Below are 23,813 nucleotides of genomic sequence, written 5' to 3' on the forward strand. Positions count from 1 at the left end.
TCAAAACTTTGATTTGTAAAATTTTTGCATCAGTAAATGAATAATAGTAAGCAAGAGTTTTGTTAAAAGGAGGAATAATGAACAAGTATTTATTTGCATATAAAGGTACTCTATAAGTGTATCCCCACATTATTTTTATAGCTTGTCAAGGAATCTTTTGCATGGTACAATTTAAGACGTCCCTACATTATCTGATTTGATGTGCTCCCCCCCCCCCCCCTCTGAAATTGCTTCCCACAGGCATGTCATCTGTTCAATATGTACATACGTTTTCTAAACTTTGTGAGAATCACCTAATTAGACTGGATTAGATTTTTTATTTATATTCATTTTTTTTCAAAATAATATCCTTTAATTCATTAAAGTGAACAAACAATCTGCTCCATTTGTCAAGACAGCTGAGATGTCTGACTTTTGTCTTTATTTCAGCCATGTTCACAGCAAATTTTCTTGTTTGCATTTGATGCTAAGAAAAATTGTCTGTACACATCTGGTGCACTTTAAAGGTTAGCTGCAAAAATGAAGCCCTATCCCCCTTTTTTTGGGAGAGGGCTACAATCCCTTAGGATCTTCGTAATTTTGCAGCTGCGGAAGCGATTCGCTCCCACAAGGCTTTCGGCTTAATTTTCAGTAAATAGCTATTTTATTAACATGTCTTTCCTTATTCCAAAACTGTAGTTATTCAAGACATAAATCAATCCAAAAATATACATAACAACCCATATATCAGTTATTTTTCGTGTATGTCAACATCACAACTTAAATTTACCCACCATGTTTACTGACCTTGTCAGATTTTGGGACAGCCAATGATATTAAGGATCTATAGGGAGCGGATTTTTATGGAATTACCTTATTTTTAGCCTAAATATCGCTGTTTACGAAAAAATAAAATATGGTATGATTTTATTTATCTATGTTTAGTGAAACTATTCATCACAATTATTTTTAAACACCGACACCTGCTTTTCAAGTTATTCTAAATTTCAAGTGCAAGTATCGGTACGTCACGCGTGAAGTGTCATGGTTGTTGAGTGAAACTACAGATAAGCAGAAAGATTTATTTTACATGGTTTCCGCGTTTAACGGGCTATGTTATTTTACAGTGAATTAAAATCTTATTAGAAGTAAGTTGAATGTAAAAACTATTTCGTCTGCCTGCGGTCGCCCATATTTAAAAAAATATTTTGCACCATTACAGAGATGCTGTGGAATTGTAGTCCTCTCTAGAAAACATCAATAAAATAATCGGAGAGGGCTAAGGTATTTGCAGCTAATTTGAAGTCATCCAGATCTGTTCCGCATCACTAACGGTTGCACCGTCTAACATACATGTATTCTTAAACAGTTACAAGGGATTATTAAGGATAAATTGAAAATATTCTCTATGATCACGAACCTTTGGAAGCTTTAACGAAGAGTGTTATGTCTTTATCTGCTTTAATATGTAGATCTCTGTCAATGAATGCAAGACAAATGATGACTAATACTTGTCGCTAGACTTGAATTTCAAAAAATTAGTATCACATGTTATCGCATGAAAAATACCCCCCGTGCACCCCCCCCCCAAAAAAAAAAATAATAAGAAAATAAATCAGATACTCAAACACACGTTTATGAATATAGTGATGGTTTTGCACTGCCACATGATATTTATCAGAATAATCGAGTTTCTGTTTTCAACAATGATGTCCTTGCAGTATGTGTTTAGTTAGTGTTTGTGTAATTAAGGAAAACACTGATGCTGACGTTTAATTAAACATAAATTTTTTCGAAATGTTTCTATCTAATTTAATGTTTGTTTTTTTTTAATTCATTCAAAATCATTTCGAGTGACTGCAGTTCATTCCAACAACAAACGATGATTAGCATTCCCATGACGGGCTCATTCTTAATTTTTCATTTGCTCTTTGGAAACACCAAATAGACTTCATTTATTTCCTATCAATATACAAGGGTACCAAAAAAGTTAAAAATGTATAACAGCATCATTTGTATTACAAAAACTATATTCTACATTATAGAAAACAAAAGCAGTGCATATTCTACATTTTCGGGTATTACCAAAGTCTTGAAAGGTTTGATGATTAAAGTGAATAAATTAGGGAGAAATGGCAAATTATTGTCAGTCATTGATGATTGCCATTTAGATACACATAGTTTTTTGTTGTTGATGCATTGCAAATGGTTAAATCGCATTGAACTTAATGATGCTAGTGAAATTTTAAACGCCACAAAATCAAAGGCTATAAACTCATACAATATTTACTAGTATTCATAAAACGATTTAAGGACCCTCTCTACACTGCACCTTTTTTTGGGTACTTTTGTGTAATTAGACTGACCCTCCATTTGACTTATAGATAGGATAAATTATAATCTTAAATGTATCACATAATTTAAAATAGATCCAAGTATTCTAGACATTATATTAGACCAACATAGAGTATTGAAAACATTATTGACCTATAGTTTATTCATTTGAGTTAGCAAAGGCAATTTTTCTATATTATTACTGCATGTTCTTTGAAAATTTTTCCTGAATAAAAAAGGCACGCTCCCTATATTAAAAATGAGTTAGATAATTTCAAAATATCCTCCTTTATGCTATATATTTTTCTCAAAGTCCAAAAAACATTTTTCATCAGTGTATAGAGGGTCCTTAATTCATTCCGATCCAGAATTCGCGGAGACTTTCTTCATAAATACGTTCATTTGGCTCCACTTCGGACATATCCACATTCAACAAAAGAAATGTAGGTTCTTAATTACATAAAAAATTTATTATGGACTCTTGTACCGTAATATATATATATATATATATATATATATATATATATATATATATATATATATATATATATATATATATATATATATATATATATATATATATATATATACGAGTGCCAGTGCATTATCTGTTCGAACTCCATTACAAACAGTTTTTAAAATGCCATATATTTGTGTTCAGTAGCATTAAATGCAAGATCTGAATTTGTGATCATTGTTTCTTTAATGTGTAAGAAACACCGCGGGAAGAGGATTCATAAATTTTCTTTTAATATGAACGATATCTTAGGAAAATCAAAATACTGTTTCATTAAAAATAAATCAATTTAAAGTGTTTCCTATCCACACTCATTAAAGTCATGATAAAAAAATAATACGCAAATTTCCCCCAAATCAGTTGATTTAAAAAAAGAGGGTTAAAGCATTTTCAACATTTTGTATAAGTAAATCATTAAACTCCTGGGGCCCGTTCCATCAAAGACCGTACCCCCAGTCGAAGTATTACGCATTCAAGAGCTATATTTACCCCTGATTACATTTAGGCCAAAATGTTACTACGGAACCGGCCATAGCTGCCTTATGTGGCTATTTCATGAGAAAAAAGTGCTTTATTATATTATGCTATGGTTATTTAATATGATTGATTGATTGATTGTATATTGTTTAACGTCCCTCTCGAGAATTTTTCACTCATATGGAGACGCCACCACTTGCCGGTGGAGGGCTACAAATTTTGTCCTATGCTCGGCACTTAGGGCCTTTTAGCAGTTAGGGATCTTTTTCGTGTTTAATATGAAGATGATTGTGCTCTATTATATTATGCTGTTTTTTTATATGAAGATAGTGCTTTATTATATTATGCTGTTTTTTTTATATGAAGATAGTTCTCTATTATCATATGCTGTGGTTATTTCATATGAAGATGATGTTTTATTATATTAATATGTTACTAATTTATAATATTTACTTTGAAGATGGTCACTTTTTAAAAATTTTTAAAGACTGATTTGAACAGTTATTTTCTCAAAATTTTGAAAGTATAAAAATTAAAATCTATTTAATACGCCACTGCTCGTTCCCGCTCTTTTTTTCTATGGACGCTTTGTTTCAGTCAGAATGGTGTATTTTGTGTATTATGTTTTTTTCGTAGCTGTGTCTGAATAAAGTCGATGCCATCATAAGAAATTACTAAAATTAGTACGTTTTAAAAAATGCCATATTACTGTCTATAAAAAAAAAATGAAGGTACGACAGTTGCAATTTTCGATACTACAGGGTGCCTGGCTCGGTTCACTCTTGATTTTAATCAATTTCTACCTTTTACCTACCGGTTTCGGGCAGAGTTTTGGGTGAAATCTATATTTAAAAATGATTAAATAACGTCAAATTTTTGAGGTTTGGGGAAAAATTTTGGTTTGTGGGGATTTGATTTTGTGGTTGGTATTTAAATTGTTTAATTGTAATGTATATGATATTTTACATTTCGTGATCGTCATAAATTTGAGGGTCTCTTTCTACCTCGAAAACAACGAAAATTAAACTCCCATGAAAATGATTTACAGTACTATCAAGAGTATCAAGAGGTGGGGTGAACACCCATTTGGGGATGTGTTTGATTGGAGTAATAATGTATTGAATATTTAAATGAATTTCTTTTGAGTAGAAAAGATTTGTCTTATAAGATATTTCTTATTGTCTTATAAGATATTTCTTAGGCCACAATAATTTCTTAAGTTTTGACTATCCTGCATTCATACACATTAGATTGTTATTTTGTATGTATAAAGTATTATAATGAAGGATATGGAGAAGCGAACATCCCCTGTCGAGAGGTCAGAAACTTCGCCAAACTTGTTCTCTCTAGATATTCTGTATAATTTGTTGCGTTTGATTTCTGTTCTTGGTATAGAGCACGTTTTGGGTTTACTGCATAATATATTATTTCATTAGGTAGAGAATAGAAAAAAAACGTGTTAAATATGCAATTATGATACATTTTTAAGAATAAAATTGTGTTTATTTGATTTTAAACTGTTTACGTATCAGAAGTATTCTGATAGATTACCTTTGAAATTGTTTGGCTAACTAGCTTCTCAGGAACCTGCTAGCATTTATTCTGTTTTTGCTATATGATCCGATCTGTAGAATTTGAGATTTATCACCATAAGTGAGGCTCTGTAACTCTTTAATTCCTCTTTGGTGAGAGTGTTTATCTGCCCGTGAAAGGATTTGGCCGTCCTTGTCAATCATGTGAACTCATGACAATATCAGTCTAATTTTTGTTCTATTGTCCACAGAAAGCTTTTTGATGTTGTAATTCTTGTCTTGAGCTCACCGGTAACATTCCCCGAGTGTACTCCCCAAACACTATTTATATCTGTGACACGATGGAATGTTCTACCTGTTCGATCGGTCAGAATGAGATTTTCTTTATCACTGACCCAGATGAGGTTTTACGTTGCTTTAGAAATATGATTACATTTATTGACACCCGTTACTGTAATGTACTGCTTGCTTCCAGATGTGAACACAATTTTCCGCAGTTGTTCATTTTTCAATTCTGTCTTTCTTTTAGTCTTATTTATTTATTTGAATGTCTCCAATTAACCTTATAAAATCTTTCAAATTGATTTTTGTCACTCGGGTATTAAGTCAAGGTATTACAAACAATTCTTTTAAGGGGTACAAGTGCTCTCTTAGAAATTAATTATGTTCCCCAAACGAAGTTGGGGAACATATTGTTTTTACTCTGTTTCTTATTATTATTAAGGTCTTCCGTTTCCAACGGAAGACCTTATTGTTTTCGTTCGGTTTCTTTTTCCCTATTATTATTCTTTTTTTTCTTACCGATTTTGTGCACGCGAGTTCTCGGGAATGGCTCGACAGATTTTCACCTAACTTTCAGATCTGATAGATATTCATCTGAACTTTGTAGGAAATTAAACTCGTCGATGACGTCACTTCCGGTCGTGAGATATGGACGATTTTCCTATTTTAGGGGGTCAGGTTGTCCTGGAAACTCCTCCGGAACGACTTAAGGTATTGACTCAAGATTTTCAGTGAAAGTAAAGAAAGGTTTGCTGAGTTGCAGACAGGCGTCCAAATTTTTCTAGCACAAATGGCGCCGATGCTCGGTAGAGCCAAAAATATGTCTCAGAAATATCTCACAAAATATGACACGTTTTGTTTCATATCTTCGTATCTATTCATAATTTGTTCAAACATATTGAAGAAAAGTTGTGCAGTTTTACAAGACCTTTCATTTGATATCAAGAAAAAGGGGCTGACCCCTAAATTGAGGGGCTCAGAGGGGTCAAAAGTCTTTCATCCCTAGCTCTTTAATGATCAATATTTTGTTATACATTACAGAAGCAAAGATATTCATTTTAACGATTTGCAACAATATATGATAAAATGTGGATCATATGTTACGTAATTAGGGGTCAAAAGGGACCAGAATGCTAAATGTTTGACGCTTTATATCTCGAAAAGGGGAACTATTTTAATAAGCGATATTGAACAAAAGATGGTCAGTATAATATTATATACAATATGCATACTTTTAATTTTTGAAAACTAGCCCCTTTAAGGACTTGGAGAGGTGACCCCTAAATATTTCCATTCAACATATCTCCATAACGGAAAGTAATCTCTGAATAAATGTTGAACAAAAAGTCTTCAAAATCACAAAGATCACAAGACCTTTGATTTGAAATCATGAAAAAGGGCTGACCCCTCAAATCAGGGGCTCAGAAGGGCTAAAAGTCTTTCATTTATATCTCTTAAATGATAAATATTTTGTAATAAATTACAGAAGCAAAGATATTCATCTTAACAATTTGCAACAATACATTGTAAAATTTTGATCATATGTTACGTAAATAGGAGTCACAAGGGGCCAGAATGTTAAATCTTTGACGGCTTGTATCTCGAAAAGGGGGAATATTTTAATAAGCAACATTGAGCAAAAGATGGTCTGGATAATGTTCCAAACAATATGCATCGTTTGAAGATTAAAAAAAAACAGTCCTATTAAGGACTTGGAGAGGTGGTCCCTTAATATTTTCATTCAAGATATCTCTTCAACGAAAAGAAATGTTTTAATAGGTGCTGAACAAAAAAATCTTCAAAATCACGAGACCTTTCATTTGAAATCAAGAAAAAGGGGCTGGCCTCTATATTTAGGGGCCAAATTACGTTCATCTATAAGTATTTGATATTGTTGAATTAATCAAAACAATTTAATCAAGTGAGAGAAGTTTTGATATCATTATTTTGTAACAAAGATCATAGTCAAAATCATATCTCATCTCATCGAAATATCGGACGGAAGACCTACTCGTTGCTCGCAACGAGATCTCATCTAGTTAAGGTCTTCCGTTTCCAACGGAAGACCTTATTGTTTTCGTTCGGTTTCTTTTTCCCTATTATTATTATTATTAAGGTCTTCCGTTTCCAACGGAAGACCTTATTGTTTTCGTTCGGTTTCTTTTTCCCTATTATTAAGGTCTTCCGTCTTCAGCGGAAGACCTTCTTGTTATTCTTCGGTTTCTTTTTCACTTTTTTTCTTACCTATTATTAGGGTCTTCCGTCTCCAACGGAAGACCCTTCTATTATTCTATTGTTTCTTTTTCACTTTTATTATTATTATTATTATTATTTTTTTCTTTACACATTTTTGTGCAGACGATTTCTCAGAGATGCTTGAGTGGATCGCCTTGAAATTTTCAGGAATGATGTATCATGAACTAAACCTGATACTTTTTTTTTTTCCGAAAAATCACTTCCGGTCGGAAGTTATCGCCCTTTAATTGAATTTTTAGTGACCATTTTGTCCGGACAAAAACTCAAAAACGACAAAAGGTAGAATGCTGTCCTTTTCAGGACTGATAGACAACATATTATAGTTTTGCACCTATACTTTCAAATATTCCGGAAGTGCTTAGTATGGAAGCTCGGTAGAGGTCAAAAATTAGGACATGAATCATGACTGAAATTTTGAGACATTTTGCATAATACCTTTTAAAGTATAATTATTTTGCTAAAACATACTGAGCAATATTTGTGCAGAATGACGAGATCTTTAATATGATATCATAAAAAAAGTGCTGACTCATCACATTAAGGGCCAAAAGGGGCTAAAAGTCTTTTTTCGATAACTCTTTTACAGTCAATATTTTGTTATACATTAATGAAGCAAAAATGTTTATCTCAACAACCTACAACTATATATTATAATTTTAATGTCGTATGTTACATAATTAGGGGCCACAAGGGGCCAGAATGCCAAATCTTTGATGCTTTATATTTCGAAAGGAAGAAATATTTTGATAAGCAATATTGAACAAAAGATGTTCAAAATAATGTTCTGAACAATATGCAACCTTTCATTTTTTGCTAAACGTCCCCATTAAGGAGTTGAAGGGTTGGCCCTTAAATATTTCTTTTGCTAATAGCTCAAAAACGAAAAAGAATTTCTGAATAGTTATTGAATAAAAAATGTTCAAAATCTTAAGATCTTTAAGATGAGATCCCGACAAAGGGGCTGGGCACTCGAATTAGGGGCCAAGAGGGGCCAGAAGTCTTCAATTGATAACTCTTTTTCAGTTAATATTTTGTTATACATTACTGAAGCAAAGATGTTTATCTTAACCATCTACAACTATATATTATGATTTTTATGTCGTATGGTACATAATTAGGGGCCACAAGGGGCCAGAATGCCAAATCTTTGATGCTTTATATCTCAAAAGGAAGAAATTTTTTGATAAGCAATATTGAACAAAAGATGTTCAAAATAATGTTTTGAACAATATGCAACCTTTCATTTTTTGCTAAACGTCCCCATTAAGGAGTTGAAGGGTTGGCCCCTTAATATTTCTTTTGCTTATAGCTCAAAAACGAAAAAGAATTTCTGAACATTCGTTGAACACAAAATGTTCAAAATCTTAAGATCTTTAAGATGATATCAAGAAAAAGGGGCTGGGCACTTGAATTAGGGGCCAAGAGGGGCCAAAAGTCTTTTTTCGATAACTCTTTATCAGTTAATATTTTGTAATACATTACTGAAGCAAAGATGTTTATCTCAACCATCTACAACTATATATTATGATTTTTATGTCGTATGGTACATAATTAGGGGCCACAAGGGGCCAGAATGCCAAATCTTTGATGCTTTATATCTCGAAAGGGAGAAATATTTTGATAAGCAATATTGAACAAAAGATGTTCAAAATAATGTTCTGAACAATATGCAACCTTTCATTTTTTGCTAAACGTCCCCATTAAGGAGTTGAAGGGTTGGCCCCTAAATATTTCTTTTGCTAATAGCTAAAAAACGAAAAAGAATTTCTGAATAGTTGTTGAATAAAAAATGTTCAAAATCTTAAGATCTTTAAGATGAGATCCCGACAAAGGGGCTGGGCACTCGAATTAGGGGCCAAGAGGGGCCAGAAGTCTTCAATTGATAACTCTTTTTCAGTTAATATTTTGTTATACATTACTGAAGCAAAGATGTTTATCTTAACCATCTACAACTATATATTATGATTTTTATGTCGTATGGTACATAATTAGGGGCCACAAGGGGCCAGAATGCCAAATCTTTGATGCTTTATATCTCGAAAGGAAGAAATATTTTGATAAGCAATATTGAACAAAAGATGTTCAAAATAATGTTCTGAACAATATGCAACCTTTCATTTTTTGCTAAACGTCCCCATTAAGGAGTTGAAGGGTTGGCCCCTAAATATTTCTTTTGCTAATAGCTCAAAAACGAAAAAGAATTTCTGAATAGTTGTTGAGCAAAAAATGTTCAAAATCTTAAGAGCTTTAAGATGATATGAATAAAAAGGGCCGATTCCTAAAATTTGGGGCCGTTAGGGGCCAAAGGCCGATTTTTTAAGTCTTTAATGTTCAATGTCTTTTTACAGATTGTGGTAAGTCATTATTTTAGAATGAAAATCGCAATCAAAATCTTATCTCATCTCATCAAGAATTGGACGGAAGACCCACTCGTTGCTCGCAACGAGATCGTATCTAGTTATTCTTTTTTTTCTTACCGATTTTGTGCACGCGATTTCTCGAAAACGGCTCGATGGATTTCCATGAAACTCTCAGGACTTATGTAACATTACTTGAACTTGATTCATTTTTTTCCGTTTTGATGACGTCACTTCCGGTCCATATATATTGTCGATTTTATGATTTTTGAAGGGTCAGGTTGTCCGCGAACGTTCTAATAAATGGTTATAGATGGAAACGTGAAAATTTCAGGTATGATGCTAAGTCTATAGATGTGCAAAATTTTCATTTTTATTGGAAGTGCCGCGCGTCGGCGCTCGCTATGGCCCGAAAATTGTCCTATCGCGAATTTCATATTTTTTACAACCTTTTCTATGATATCTTTTTACTTTGAAATATTTTGTTATAAAATATAGAACAAAAGAAGTGTAGAATTCCAAGATCTTTCAAATGATATCTCGAAAAATGGACTGGCCCCTAAAATTAAGGGACTGGAGGGGCCATAATGTATTTCCTTTATATCTAAAAAGTATTGAGAATTTGTAATACATCAAAGAAGCAAAGTTGTTCAAAATGTCAAGCTTAATCTACGGGCGTCGTCAAAATACGTCCGACGACGTCACTTCCGGCTAAACCGGAAGTAGTCGGAAAACGCGTATTTTGGTCATTTTGACAAGTTTTTGTTATCTTATGTTTTCAAAATAAATTTTTCCGTCGTCGTCACTTCCGGTACCGGAAGTAGCAAAAAATGGCTTATTTTTGCATTAAAACATAAATTTTGAGGATTCAAAAATTGGGGCGTTATTTCTCATATTCGTTAAAAATGACTATCCGGTCAAACAGGACGGAAGACCACTCGTTGCTGCAACGAGCTTTGCTCTAGTTATTATTATTATTATTATTTTTCTTCCAACCGATTTTGTGCAAGCGATTTCTCAGAGATGGCTCGTCCGATTTATACCAAACTTTCAGATCTGAAAGATATTCAATTGATCTTGATAGGTTTTTTTGCTTTTTGATGATCTCACTTCCGGTCGTGAGATATGGTCGATTTTCTGATTTTCAGAGGGTCGGCTTGTCCAGGAAACTCCTCCGAAATGACTAAAAATATCGACTTAAAATTTTCAGTGACAGTAAAGGAAGGTTTGGTGAGTTGTAATTGGGTCTCCAAATCTTTCTAGCGCAAAAGGCGCCGGAGCTCGGTAGGGCCCAAAAAAATGTCTCAGAAATATCTCACAAAATTTGACACATTTTGTTTCATATCTTCATACGCGTTCATAATTTGTTAAAGCATATTGAAGAAAAAATGTGCAAAATCACAAGGCCTTTCATTTGATGTCAAAAAAATGGGGCTGACCCCTAAAATAAGGGGCTCAGAGGGGTCGAAAGTCTTTTATCTATAACTCTCTAATGAACAATATTTTGTTATACATTACTGAAGCAAAAGTATTTATCTTAACTATTTGCAACAATATATGATACAATTTTGATCATATGTTACGTAATTAGGGGTCACAAGGGGCCAGAATGTCAAATCTTTGACGCTTCATATCTCGAAAAGGGTGAATATTTTGATAAGCAATATTGAACAAAAGATGGCTAAATTAATGTGCTAAACAATATGCATACTTTGAATTTTTGTAAAACGGCCCCATTAAGGACTTGTAGGAGTGGCCCCTAAATATTTATATAAAGCATATCTCCTAAACGAAAAGAAATCTCTGAATAGGTGTAGAACAAAAAGTCTTTGAAATCACAAGACCTTTCGTTTGATATCAAGAAAAAGGGGCCGACTCCTAAAATTAGGGGCTGAGAGGGGCCAGAAGTCTTTCGTCTTTAACTCTTTAATGATCAATATTTTGTGATGCATTACAGAAGCAAAGATGTTCATATAAACCATTTGCAACAATATATGATAAAATTTTGATCATATGTTACGTAATTAGGGGTCACAAGGGGCCAGAATGTCAAATCTTTGACGCTTCATATCTCGAAAAGGTTGAATATTTTGATAAGCAATATTGAACAAAAGATGGCTAGATTAATGTGCTAAACAATATGCATACTTTGAATTTTTGTAAAACGGCCCCATTAAGGACTTGTAGGAGTGGCCCCTAAATATTTATATAAAGCATATCTCCTAAACAAAAAGAAATCTCTGAATAGGTGTAGAACAAAAAGTCTTTGAAATCAAGAAAAAGGGGCCGACTCCTCAAATTAGGGGCTGAGAGGGGCCAGAAGTCCTTCATCTTTAACTCTTTAATGATCAAAATTTTGTGATGCATTATAGAAGCAAAGATGTTCATATTAACGAATTGAAACAATATATTATAAAATTTTGATCATATGTTACGTAATTAGGGGTCACAAGGGGCTAGAATGTCAAATCTTTGACGCTTGATATCTCGAAAAGGGGGAATATTTTGATAAGTAATATTGAAGAAAGGATGGTCAGAATAATGTTTTAAACAATATGCATACTTTGAATTTTGGTAAACAGGCCCCACTAAGGACTTGCAGAGGTGGCCCCTAAATATTTATATTAAGCATTTCTCCTAAACGAAAAGAAATCTCTAAACAAGTGTATAACAAAAAGTCTTTGAAATCACAAGACTTTAAGTTTGCTATCAAGAAAAAGGGGCCGACTCCTCAAATTAGGGGCTCAGAGGGGCCAGAAGTCTTTCATCTTTAACTCTTTAATGATCAATATTTTGTGATACATTACAGAAGCAAAGTTGTTCATTTTAACGATTTGCAACAATATATGATAAAATTTTGATCATATGTTACGTAATTAAGGGATCACAAGGGGCCAAAATGTCTATATTTTTTATGCTTCATATCTCGAAAAGGGGGAATATTTTGATAAGCAATATTGAACAAAAAAGATGATAAAAAAACAGAAACTTTAAATTTAATGTGAAAAACAATATGAATACTTTGAATTTTTGAAATTAAGAACGTTGCTCGCAACATTAAGTTATTATTATTTTTCTTCCAACCGATTTTGTGCAAGCGATTTCTCAGAGATGGCTCGTCCGATTTATACCAAACTTTCAGATCTGAAAGATATATATCTTGATAGGTTTTTTTGCTTTTTGATGATCTCACTTCCTAGATATGGTCGATTTTCTGAAAAGAAATCTCGAAATGACTAAAAATATCGACTTAAGATTTTCAGTGACAGTAAAGGAAGGTTTGGTGAGTTGTAAGTCTCCAAATCTTTCTGCAAAATCACAAAACAGAAATATCTCAAATTTGACACATTTTGTTTCATATCTTCATACGCGTTCATAATTTGTTAAAACATATTGAAGAAAAAATGTGCAAAATCACAAGGCCTTTCATTTGATGTCAAAAAAATGGGGCTGACCCCCAAAATTAGGGGCTCAGAGAGGCCAAAAGTCTTTTATCTATAACTCTCTAATGATCAATATTTTGTCATACATTACTGAAGCAAAAGTATTTATCTTAACTATTTGCAACAATATATGATACAATTTTGATCATATGTTACGTAATTAGGGGTCACAAGGGGCCAGAATGTCAAATCTTTGACGCTTCATATCTCGAAAAGGGTGAATATTTTGATAAGCAATATTGAACAAAAGATGGCTAGATTAATGTGCTAAACAATATGCATACTTTGAATTTTTGTAAAACGGCCCCATTAAGGACTTGTAGGAGTGGCCCCTAAATATTTATATAAAGCATATCTCCTAAACGAAAAGAAATCTCTGAATAGGTGTAGAACAAAAAGTCTTTGAAATCACAAGACCTTTCGTTTGATATCAAGAAAAAGGGGCCGACTCCTCAAATTAGGGGCTGAGAGGGGCCAGAAGTCTTTCATCTTTAACTCTTTAATGATCAATATTTTGTGATACATTACAGAAGCAAAGATGTTCATATTAACAATTTGCAACAATATATTATAAAATTTTGATCATATGTTACGTAATTAGGGGTCACAAGGGGCCAGAATGTCAAATCTTTGACGCTTCATATCTCGAAAAGGTTGAATATTTTGATAAGCAATATTGAACAAAAGATGGCTAGATTAATGTGCTAAACAATATGCATACTTTGAATTTTTGTAAAACGGCCCCATTAAGGACTTGTAGGAGTGGCCCCTAAATATTTATATAAAGCATATCTCCTAAACAAAAAGAAATCTCTGAATAGGTGTAGAACAAAAAGTCTTTGAAATCACAAGACCTTTCGTTTGACATCAAGAAAAAGGGGCCGACTCCTCAAATTAGGGGCTGAGAGGGGCCAGAAGTCCTTCATCTTTAACTCTTTAATGATCAAAATTTAGTGATGTATTATAGAAGCAAGATGTTCATATTAACGATTTGCAATGATACATTATAAAATTTTGATCATTTTACGTAATTAGGGGTCACAAGGGGCCAGAATGTCAAATCTGTGACGCTTGATATCTCAAAAAGGGGGAAAATTTTGATAAGTAATATTGAAGAAAGGATGGTCAGAATAATGTTTTAAACAATATGCATACTTTGAATTTTGGTAAACAGGCCCCACTAAGGACAAGAGGTGGCCCCTAAATATTTATATTAAGCATTTCTCCTAAACGAAAAGAAATCTCTAAACAAGTGTATAACAAAAAGTCTTTGAAATCACAAGACCTTACGTTTGATATCAAGAAAAAGGGGGTCTCATCAAATTAGGGGCTCAGAGGGGCCAGAAGTCATTTTTCATCTTTAACTCTTTTGTAAGAGTATACATTTTGAGAAGCAAAGATATTCATTTTAACGATATGCAACAATATGTTATAATATTTTGATCATATGTTACGTATTAAGGGATCGCCAGGGGCCAAAATGCTATATTTTTTATGCTTTACGTCTCGAAAAGGGGGAGTATTTTTATAAGCAATATTGAACAAAAGATGTTCAGAATATTGGATAAAAAAACAGAAACTTTAAATTTAATGAAGAAAAACTTAATGTCATTCTCTTTTAACGAATACCGTATCTCAGTCAAAATCACATCTCATCTTATCTAGAAATTCAACGGAAGACCTACTCGTTGCTCGCAACGAGATCTCATCTAGTTATTATTATTTTTCTTCCAACCGATTTTGTGCAAGCGATTTCTCAGAGATGGCTCGTCCGATTTATACCAAACTTTCAGATCTGAAAGATATTCAATTGATCTTGATAGGTTTTTTTGCTTTTTGATGATCTCACTTCCGGTCGTGAGATATGGTCGATTTTCTGATTTTCAGAGGGTCGGCTTGTCCAGGAAACTCCTCCGAAATGACTAAAAATATCGACTTAAGATTTTCAGTGACAGTAAAGGAAGGTTTGGTGAGTTGTAATTGGGTCTCCAAATCTTTCTAGCGCAAAAGGCGCCGGAGCTCGGTAGGGCCCGAAAAAATGTCTCAGAAATATCTCACAAAATTTGACACATTTTGTTTCATATCTTCATACGCGTTCATAATTTGTTAAAGCATATTGAAGAAAAAATGTGCAAAATCACAAGGCCTTTCATTTGATGTCAAAAAAATGGGGCTGACCCCTAAAATTAGGGACTCAGAGAGGCCGAAAGTCTTTTATCTATAACTCTCTAATGAACAATATTTTGTCATACATTACTGAAGCAAAAGTATTTATCTTAACTATTTGCAACAATATATGATACAATTTTGATCATATGTTACGTAATTAGGGGTCACAAGGGGCCAGAATGTCAAATCTTTGACGCTTCATATCTCGAAAAGGGTGAATATTTTGATAAGCAATATTGAACAAAAGATGGCTAGATTAATGTGCTAAACAATATGCATACTTTGAATTTTTGTAAAACGGCCCCATTAAGGACTTGTAGGAGTGGCCCCTAAATATATATATAAAGCATATCTCCTAAACGAAAAGAAATCTCTGAATAGGTGTAGAACAAAAAGTCTTTGAAATCACAAGACCTTTCGTTTGATATCAAGAAAAAGGGGCCGACTCCTAAAATTAGGGGCTGAGAGGGGCCAGAAGTCTTTCATCTTTAACTCTTTAATGATCAATATTTTGTGATGCATTACAGAAGCAAAGATGTTCATACTAACCATTTGCAACAATATATGATAAAATTTTGATCATATGTTACGTAATTAGGGGTCACAAGGGCCCAGAATGTCAAATCTTTGACGCTTCATATCTCGAAAAGGTTGAATATTTTGATAAGCAATATTGAACAAAAGATGGCTAGATTAATGTGCTAAACAATATGCATACTTTGAATTTTTGTAAAACGGCCCCATTAAGGACTTGTAGGAGTGGCCCCTAAATATTTATATAAAGCATATCTCCTAAACAAAAAGAAATCTCTGAATAGGTGTAGAACGAAAAGTCTTTGAAATCACAAGACCTTTCGTTTTGTATCAAGAAAAAGGGGCCGACTCCTTAAATTAGGGGCTCAGAGGGGCCAGAAGTCTTTCATCTTTAACTCTTTAATGATCAATATTTTGTGATACATTATAGAAGCAAAGATGTTCATATTAACGATTTGCAACAATATATTACAATATTTAGGTCATATGTTACGTAATTAGGGGTCACAAAGGGCCAGAATGCTAATTCTTTGACGCTTCATATCTCGAAAAGGGGGGAAAATTTTGATAAGTAATATTGAAGAAAGGATGGTCAGAATAATGTTTTAAACAATATGCATACTTTGAATTTTGGTAAACAGGCCCCACTAAGGACTTGCAGAGGTGGCCCCTAAATATTTATATTAAGCATTTCTCCTAAACGAAAAGAAATCTCTAAACAAGTGTATAACAAAAAGTCTTTGAAATCACAAGACCTTACGTTTGATATCAAGAAAAAGGGGCCGACTCCTCAAACTAGGGGCTGAGAGGGGCCAGAAGTCTTTCATCTTTAACTCTTTTGTAATAAGTATTTATTTTGAGAAGCAAAGATATTCATTTTAACGATATGCAACAATATGTTTTAATATTTTGATCATATGTTACGTAATAAGGGATCGCCAGGGGCCAAAATGCTATATTTTTTATGCTTTACGTCTCGAAAAGGGGGAGTATTTTTATAAGCAATATTGAACAAAAGATGTTCAGAATATTGGATAAAAAAACAGAAACTTTAAATTTAATGAAGAAAAACTTAATGTCATTCTCTTTTAACAGTCAAAATCACAATCTTATCTAGAAATTCACTCGTTGCTCGCAAAGAATCTTGACGAAAGGCTTTGAAATTTTGATTATAGCCATGCATTACGATATCCTACAATATGTTATATAGCAATTGTCATGAAAACACGTGCATGCACGTGCGCTGCAATCTGATTGGCTGAAACTTTAAATAGCTATAACTCATTTGGATTTCAACCAAAGAGGATGGGATTTGAAACATTATGAACTACTACAAAAAGGTATGGTCACCATGCACATGGATACACGTGCATGTACGTGCGCTGCAATCTGATTGGCTGAAACTTTAAACAGCTATAACTCCCTTGGTTTCCAACCAAACAGGATGGGATTTGGAACATAGATAGATATAATGGACTACTACAAGAAAGGTATGGTCACCATGCACATGCGCACGTGCGTGTACGTGCGCTGCAATCTAATTGCCTGAAACTTTTAACATGTATAACGCCCTTGGTTTTCAAAAATATGGGGTGGGATTTAGAACATAGATAGATGTAATGATCTTCTACAAGAAGGTATGGTCACCGTGCTCATGTATGCACGTGCGTGCACGTGAAATGAACAAAATCAAAAATACACTTGAATGAGCGTATTTTTATTACTTTTGGATTAAATACTTTAATTTTTAGTTTATCAAAATATATGGATTGTGTAGACAAAATGATATGGTCGTTACGCACAGGCATTAGCATGCGCACGCATGCAATGCTAAAATTTGAATGAACTTCGTACACTTCCAGGTAAATGTTAAAGTCTCAAAAACATAAGAGTTTGTCTTATCTAATGAAGCTTACAGGTAATATGGCACAAAAAGAGAGTTGGGGAGCGTTTGGGGAACATCTGTAACGGTCCCCGTTACAATTAGCACTAGTTAAAATTGAACCGGTCTTTTGCCGACTCCTCATATTTATGTACGAATTTCTCTTAGACAAAAATATGTCTTCTATTGATTCTTTTTGGTTCTTGTCGTTTAGCGATCAAATACGAAATAACTTTACAGCTTTCCGCATGAAGAACTACTATTCATTCTAGACTTCAATTTCTGAACTTTGAATATTATCCTTAACATCATATTTAGCTCAATGCCTATGGATTCTCTTCGGCAAATTTCCACATCAGAATTAATTTTTTCCATAAAAGTGTAGCAATTAGGGATCGTATTGTTTTTAAAATTATCAATTTTGTGTCTGCATGGTCGTGTTAGAGTTATAGGAATATGTTTAAGGATATGTGATTTGATATTTTTCGTGTCATGTCGTTTGTACGTGTGTTCCAAACAAGTTGAACAGAATGGGAGTTCAAACGTCACACACCAATGGTAATATTTCTTATCTGGGTGTTGTTCACATATTTCATGCCTCTATAATGCCTCGTTATTTAAATCCAATAAGTCCATTTCTATGCTGTGCAGTTCTGTACAATGGGCATCGTAGAATATGCTGGTAGTATGCTCATTTTTTGTTAAAATCTTTTCTTTTGTTTGTGTTGTCAACGTATTCCCCATAACAAAATTACTCTACAATAGGATAAAAAATATTAACGTGCAATTTTAAGTATACAGAAAATTATTTTTAGCAATAATTTTCCCTAAAGATCAATTCCATCAAGAGAATTTAAAAAGTTTTGAATTTTGAAAGATCCATGCAAACGTAAGTACATGTATGATGTTTATGAGAATAAGAGGGTTGATCAAAACGTGTGTTGAATTTTTTAACACCTTATTTTTATATTAGAGGACGCTATTAAATAAAGATTGAAAAAGTGTAGTTATTCAAGACATAAATCAATCCAAAAATATACATAACAACCCATATATCAGTTATTTTTCGTGTATGTCAACATCACATCTTAAATTTACCCGCCATGTTTACTGACCTTGACAGATTTTATTTTGGGACAGCCAATGAGATTAAGGATCTATGGGGAGCGAATTTTTATGGAATTACCTTATTTTTAGCCTAAATATCGCTGTTTACGAAAAAATAAAATATGGTATGATTTTGATTTTATTTATCTATGTTTAGTGAAACTATTCATCACAATTATTTTTAAACACCGACACCTGCTTTTTAAGTTATTCTAAATTTCAAGTGCAAGTATCGGTACGTCACGCGTGAAGTGTCATGGTTATTGAGTGAAACTACAGATAAGCAGAAAGATTTATTTTACATGGTTTCCGCGTTTAACGGGCTATGTTATTTTACAGTGAATTAAAATCTTATTAGAAGTAAGTTGAATGTAAAAACTATTTCGTCTGCCTGCGGTCGCCCGTATTTAAAAAAATATTTTGCACCATTACAGAGATGCTGTGGAATTGTAGCCCTCTCCAGAAAACATCAATAAAATAATCGGAGAGGGCTAAGTTATTGCAGCTAATTTGAAGTCATCCAGATCTGTTCCGCATCACTAACGGTTGCACCGTCTAACATACATGTATTCTTAAACAGTTACAAGGGATTATTAAGGATAAATTGAAAATATTCTCTATGATCACGAACCTTTGGAAGCTTTAACGAAGAGTGTTATGTCTTTATCTGTTTTAATATATAGATCTCTGTCAATGAATGCAAGACAAATGATGACTAATACTTGTCGCTAGACTTGAATTTCAAAAAATTAGTATCACATGTTATCGCATGAAAAATACCCCCGTGCCCCCCCCCCCCCCCCCCCCCTCCCTAAAAAATAATTAAAAAAATAAATCAGGTACTCAAACACACGTTTATGAATATAGAGATGGTTTTGCACTATCACATGATATTTATCAGAATAATCGAGTTTCTGTTTTCAACAATGATGTCCTTGCAGTATGTGTTTAGTTAGTGTTTGTGTAATTAAGGAAAACACTGATGCTGATGTTTAATTAAACATAAATTTTTTCGAAATGTTTTTTAATTCATTCAAAATCATTTGGAGTGACTGCAGTTCATTCCAACAACAAACGATGATTAGCATTCCCATGACGGGCATATTCTTAATTTTTCATTTGCTCTTTGGAAACACCAAATAGACTTCATTTATTTCCTATCAATATACGAGGGTACCAAAAAAGTTAAAAATGTATTATAGCATCATTTGTATTACAAAAACTATATTCTACAACATAGAAAACAAAAGCAATGCATATTCTACACAGGCATGGGGTAATTGAATAAAGTAATTGTAATTGAGTGTAATTAATTACATTTTTCAAAGTAATTGGAAGTAATTTGTATTTGAGCGAGCCTTCAATTACAAGTAATTGAATGTATTTAAATACATTTCAAAAAAGGTCATGTACGAGGGCCGTTCAAAAATTACGCGGACTTGTTGCACAGAAAAAATATTTGACGACATAAGCGGGCAAAATGTCACACATAATATAAAAGAATCTTTGCTTATATGGTCTTCAAAATTTAATATCAAAATGTGGTAAATTGGTATCAGTTTTGAGTGATTTTTCAGGGCATATCATTAAGTCACGGAGCAGCGAAATCTTCGACGTCACAGGCATTATAAAAAATATGTGATGGAGCTTTCATTTTTTCAACATTTTCCTAACAGTATCTGTACAGTTTTAGTTACGTTATATACTCAACTTCCATACACCATTTCTTGTCAAGCTTAAAATATATTAAACAAGTAAAGAATATTCTTTTTTGTTTTAAAACCAAACACTGCAGGTATTTATGAGATATAGTGTGATATTGGTGACTCTCAATCACGCATTCTTTACCAGTCCGGATAAAGTTTTCGTCGATAATCTTCTTCCCGTCCCCCCGTATAGCCTTTTTACACAGGTCTTACGGTCTAAAATTTCAATTTGCTATTTGTGAACGAATGTCACGAATACCCTAGTTTACTACCTGTTTTATTATGGATATTTTGGGTCTATGTTGAGCATTACAATAATTTATCAAAATGTGGTGCGCCGTCAATTCAGGAGACGTCATTTTCACAGTCGTTTTCAAGGGAATCGCATCAGAGAAAAATCACTATATTTCTGTTAGTACTTCAAATATCACGTCAGAAATCTATTTTTCATAATGATAGAACAATTTAAAGATACATTTGAGAAAATTGTCGAAAAATATCGCGAAGTATAGAAAATTAATGAGTAAAATTTTGGATTCCGCATGCTTTTGCTTCAAGTTTTTTGTCGTGCTCCGTACCTCTCCATCAGCGATATCAACATACCGACAATTTTAGTAGAATTTTTTTAAAAAACAGAAATTTTGCCCTAAATTTATTGGAATCTTTAGGATACATATTTCTGTGAAATTTCATAAATATATGACGTCTGTAAGAGTAAATAATAGCACAGTCCGCGTAATTTTTGAACGGCCCTCGTATTTTCAATTACTTTTCTATTACATCTCAAATACTTTTTTCTAAATGAAAGTTTATATTTGAAAAGGTGTCTCATACTGATACATAGTTTTATACTGGTGGGTTTATATTACTTATTCCCATGTTTTATAAATCTCAGTTCTCCCTATTCTCACTTGCAAGTAACATTATGATTGTTTAGATAGTTAATTTGTTTTACAGCAATTAGACTAACTACATCCCCTTTTAGATTTATCTGTATTCTATTCATTTTAAGATAGAAAATGATGAATGGAATTGTGATAGATATTTATTTCCTTCAAAAATATGGATTTGAGAAAGTAAAAAAAAAGATCTTGCCATACACCATACTGGTGTAGCATGGGCTTGTGTTTGTACAATAATTAATTGTCTCATAATGTTTAATTTGTTTATACAGTGTGTCACACTCATTATAAGGTAAAGGTCTAATTCCGACAAGGTGTGAACCCCTATCATACCCAAGAACAAAAACACTAAATGAAAGTACGAATTCGATCGCTATAGGAAAAATCTTATTTAAAAATATCTTTATTTTTTATAAAAATAAAACTCAAAGTAATTGAAATGTATTTAATTACATTTGTCAAAGTAATTGAAAGTAATTAATTACATTTCAAAGTAATTGACCCCAAGCCTGATTCTACATTTTCGGGCATTACCAAAGTCTTGAGAGGTTTGATGATTAAAGTGAATAAATTAGGGAGAAATGGCAAATTATTGTCAGTCATTGATGATTGCCATTTAGATACACATAGTATTTTGTTGTTGATGCATGTCAAATGGTTAAATCTCACTGAACTTAATGATGCTAGTAAAAGTATGGATATTTTAAACGCCACAATATCAAAGGCTATAAACTCATACAATATTTACTAGTATTCATAAAACGATTTAATTCATTCCGATCCAGAATTCGCGGAGACTTTCTTCATAAATACGTACATTTGGCTTCACTTCGGACATATCCACATTCAAGAAAAGAAATGTAGTGTTCCACAGTCTAGGAACAACTGGTCAGAGGTCAGAGTTAACAAAACACGTAAACCCCGCTCGAGACGCTTCAAACGCATTAAGACAATCGCGAGGGACGGACCCATACAAACTCCTGACGTCTGCCCAGTGCTCAATATATCTAGTGCTCCTCTCTCCGAATCGGAGACCTCACTTCTCTCAAAGGGGCTAAATTTCTGCCCCACGCCACATGAGGTCGATGAAAAACAAGTCAGAGAGGACATCCGAGCATTCTTCCGGAGACTTCGTCTGAAGGAGCACTTCTCTAGAAAAACTCCGAAGCAAATTCATACGACTCTTCCAAGCCAGATTTGCACGACCTAGAGGAACACAAACTCTATAAGCCCAAGAGTGCCTGGGAACCTACACCGGGCAAGTGCGGCGCGATTGAGTCGTATATTGATGCCGTTGAGTCAGACATAGAGAAGCTCCTTTCAATGCCAGACAAAACTCCCGACAATTTGAGTAAGGAGGAGAGATCTGCCATACAATCATTAAAAAATCGGGATGACATTGTAATTAAGAAAGCAGACAAAGGCTCTACAGTTGTAGTAATGGATAAAGAGACTTACATGGCGGAGGCCCATAAACAACTCTCAGACGAACGTTTCTATAAGAAACTGGACTCTGATCCTACTAAAGAATTCTCCACCGCCATTACCAAAACTCTTGACGATATGTTTGAGAAAAATGAGATTGGTATCAACGTCTACGAGACCTTAAATCCTATTGACTGTAGACCAGGACATTTCTATCTGCTTCCTAAAATACACAAAGAAGGCATGCCAGGTCGCCCCATAGTAAGCGCAATTGGACACCCCACGGAGAAAATTTCTGAATTCATTGATTTACATCTCCGTCCACACGTAGAAAGTTTGCCATCCTACCTTAAGGACACTACGGACTACATTAACAAGACGCCCTCTACTGGCCTCCCAGATCATACCCTCCTCGTGACTATGGACGTTACATCTTTGTACACCAATATTCCGCACGATGAGGGTATCGAAGCCTGTAGAGAAGTCTGGGATAGTAGATCCATACAAGTTCCTTCTACCGAGTCTCTTGCTAAGCTCCTTGAACATGTTCTCAAGTTCAACAACTTCATGTTTAATGGAGAACATTACCTGCAAGTTAATGGCACTGCTATGGGTACGAAAATGGCACCGTCTTATGCCAATGTCTTCACTGGCAGACTGGAACACAACTTGTTACTTCAAGCACCATTTAGGCCCCATAGCTGGTTGCGTTTCATTGACGATAAAAAGATGAAGTGGGTGGAATGTCGCGAGAGCCTCGAGGCATTCATTACGTTTGCCAAAACCTTTCATCAGTCGATCAAATTTACAGTAGACGTATCTTATTCGAAAAACGTATTCCTAGATACTACATCTACCCTGATTGATGGAGAAATCGAATTCAGTCTCCACACCAAACCCACAGACTCCCA

The 23,813-nt window shown here is 33.7% G+C and overlaps 1 protein-coding gene across 1 annotated transcript; it reads left to right on the top strand.

Moving 5' to 3' along the window:
* Positions 1 to 5,769: 5,769 nt before the first annotated feature.
* On the top strand, positions 5,770 to 23,448 carry LOC134252966 (uncharacterized; the record flags this gene model as incomplete). The annotated part of the gene is made up of 2 exons (XM_062735498.1): positions 5,770 to 5,832; positions 22,633 to 23,448. Coding segments are annotated over exons 1-2 (879 nt in total), but the record flags the coding sequence as incomplete, so codon positions are not given.
* Between the last annotated feature and the right edge of the window lie 365 nt (positions 23,449 to 23,813).

Source organism: Saccostrea cucullata, unplaced genomic scaffold (assembly GCF_032062105.1).
Source record: "Saccostrea cucullata isolate Sc308-1 unplaced genomic scaffold, CSIRO_AGI_Scuc_v1 ctg1507, whole genome shotgun sequence".
NCBI lineage: Eukaryota > Metazoa > Mollusca > Bivalvia > Ostreida > Ostreidae > Saccostrea > Saccostrea cuccullata.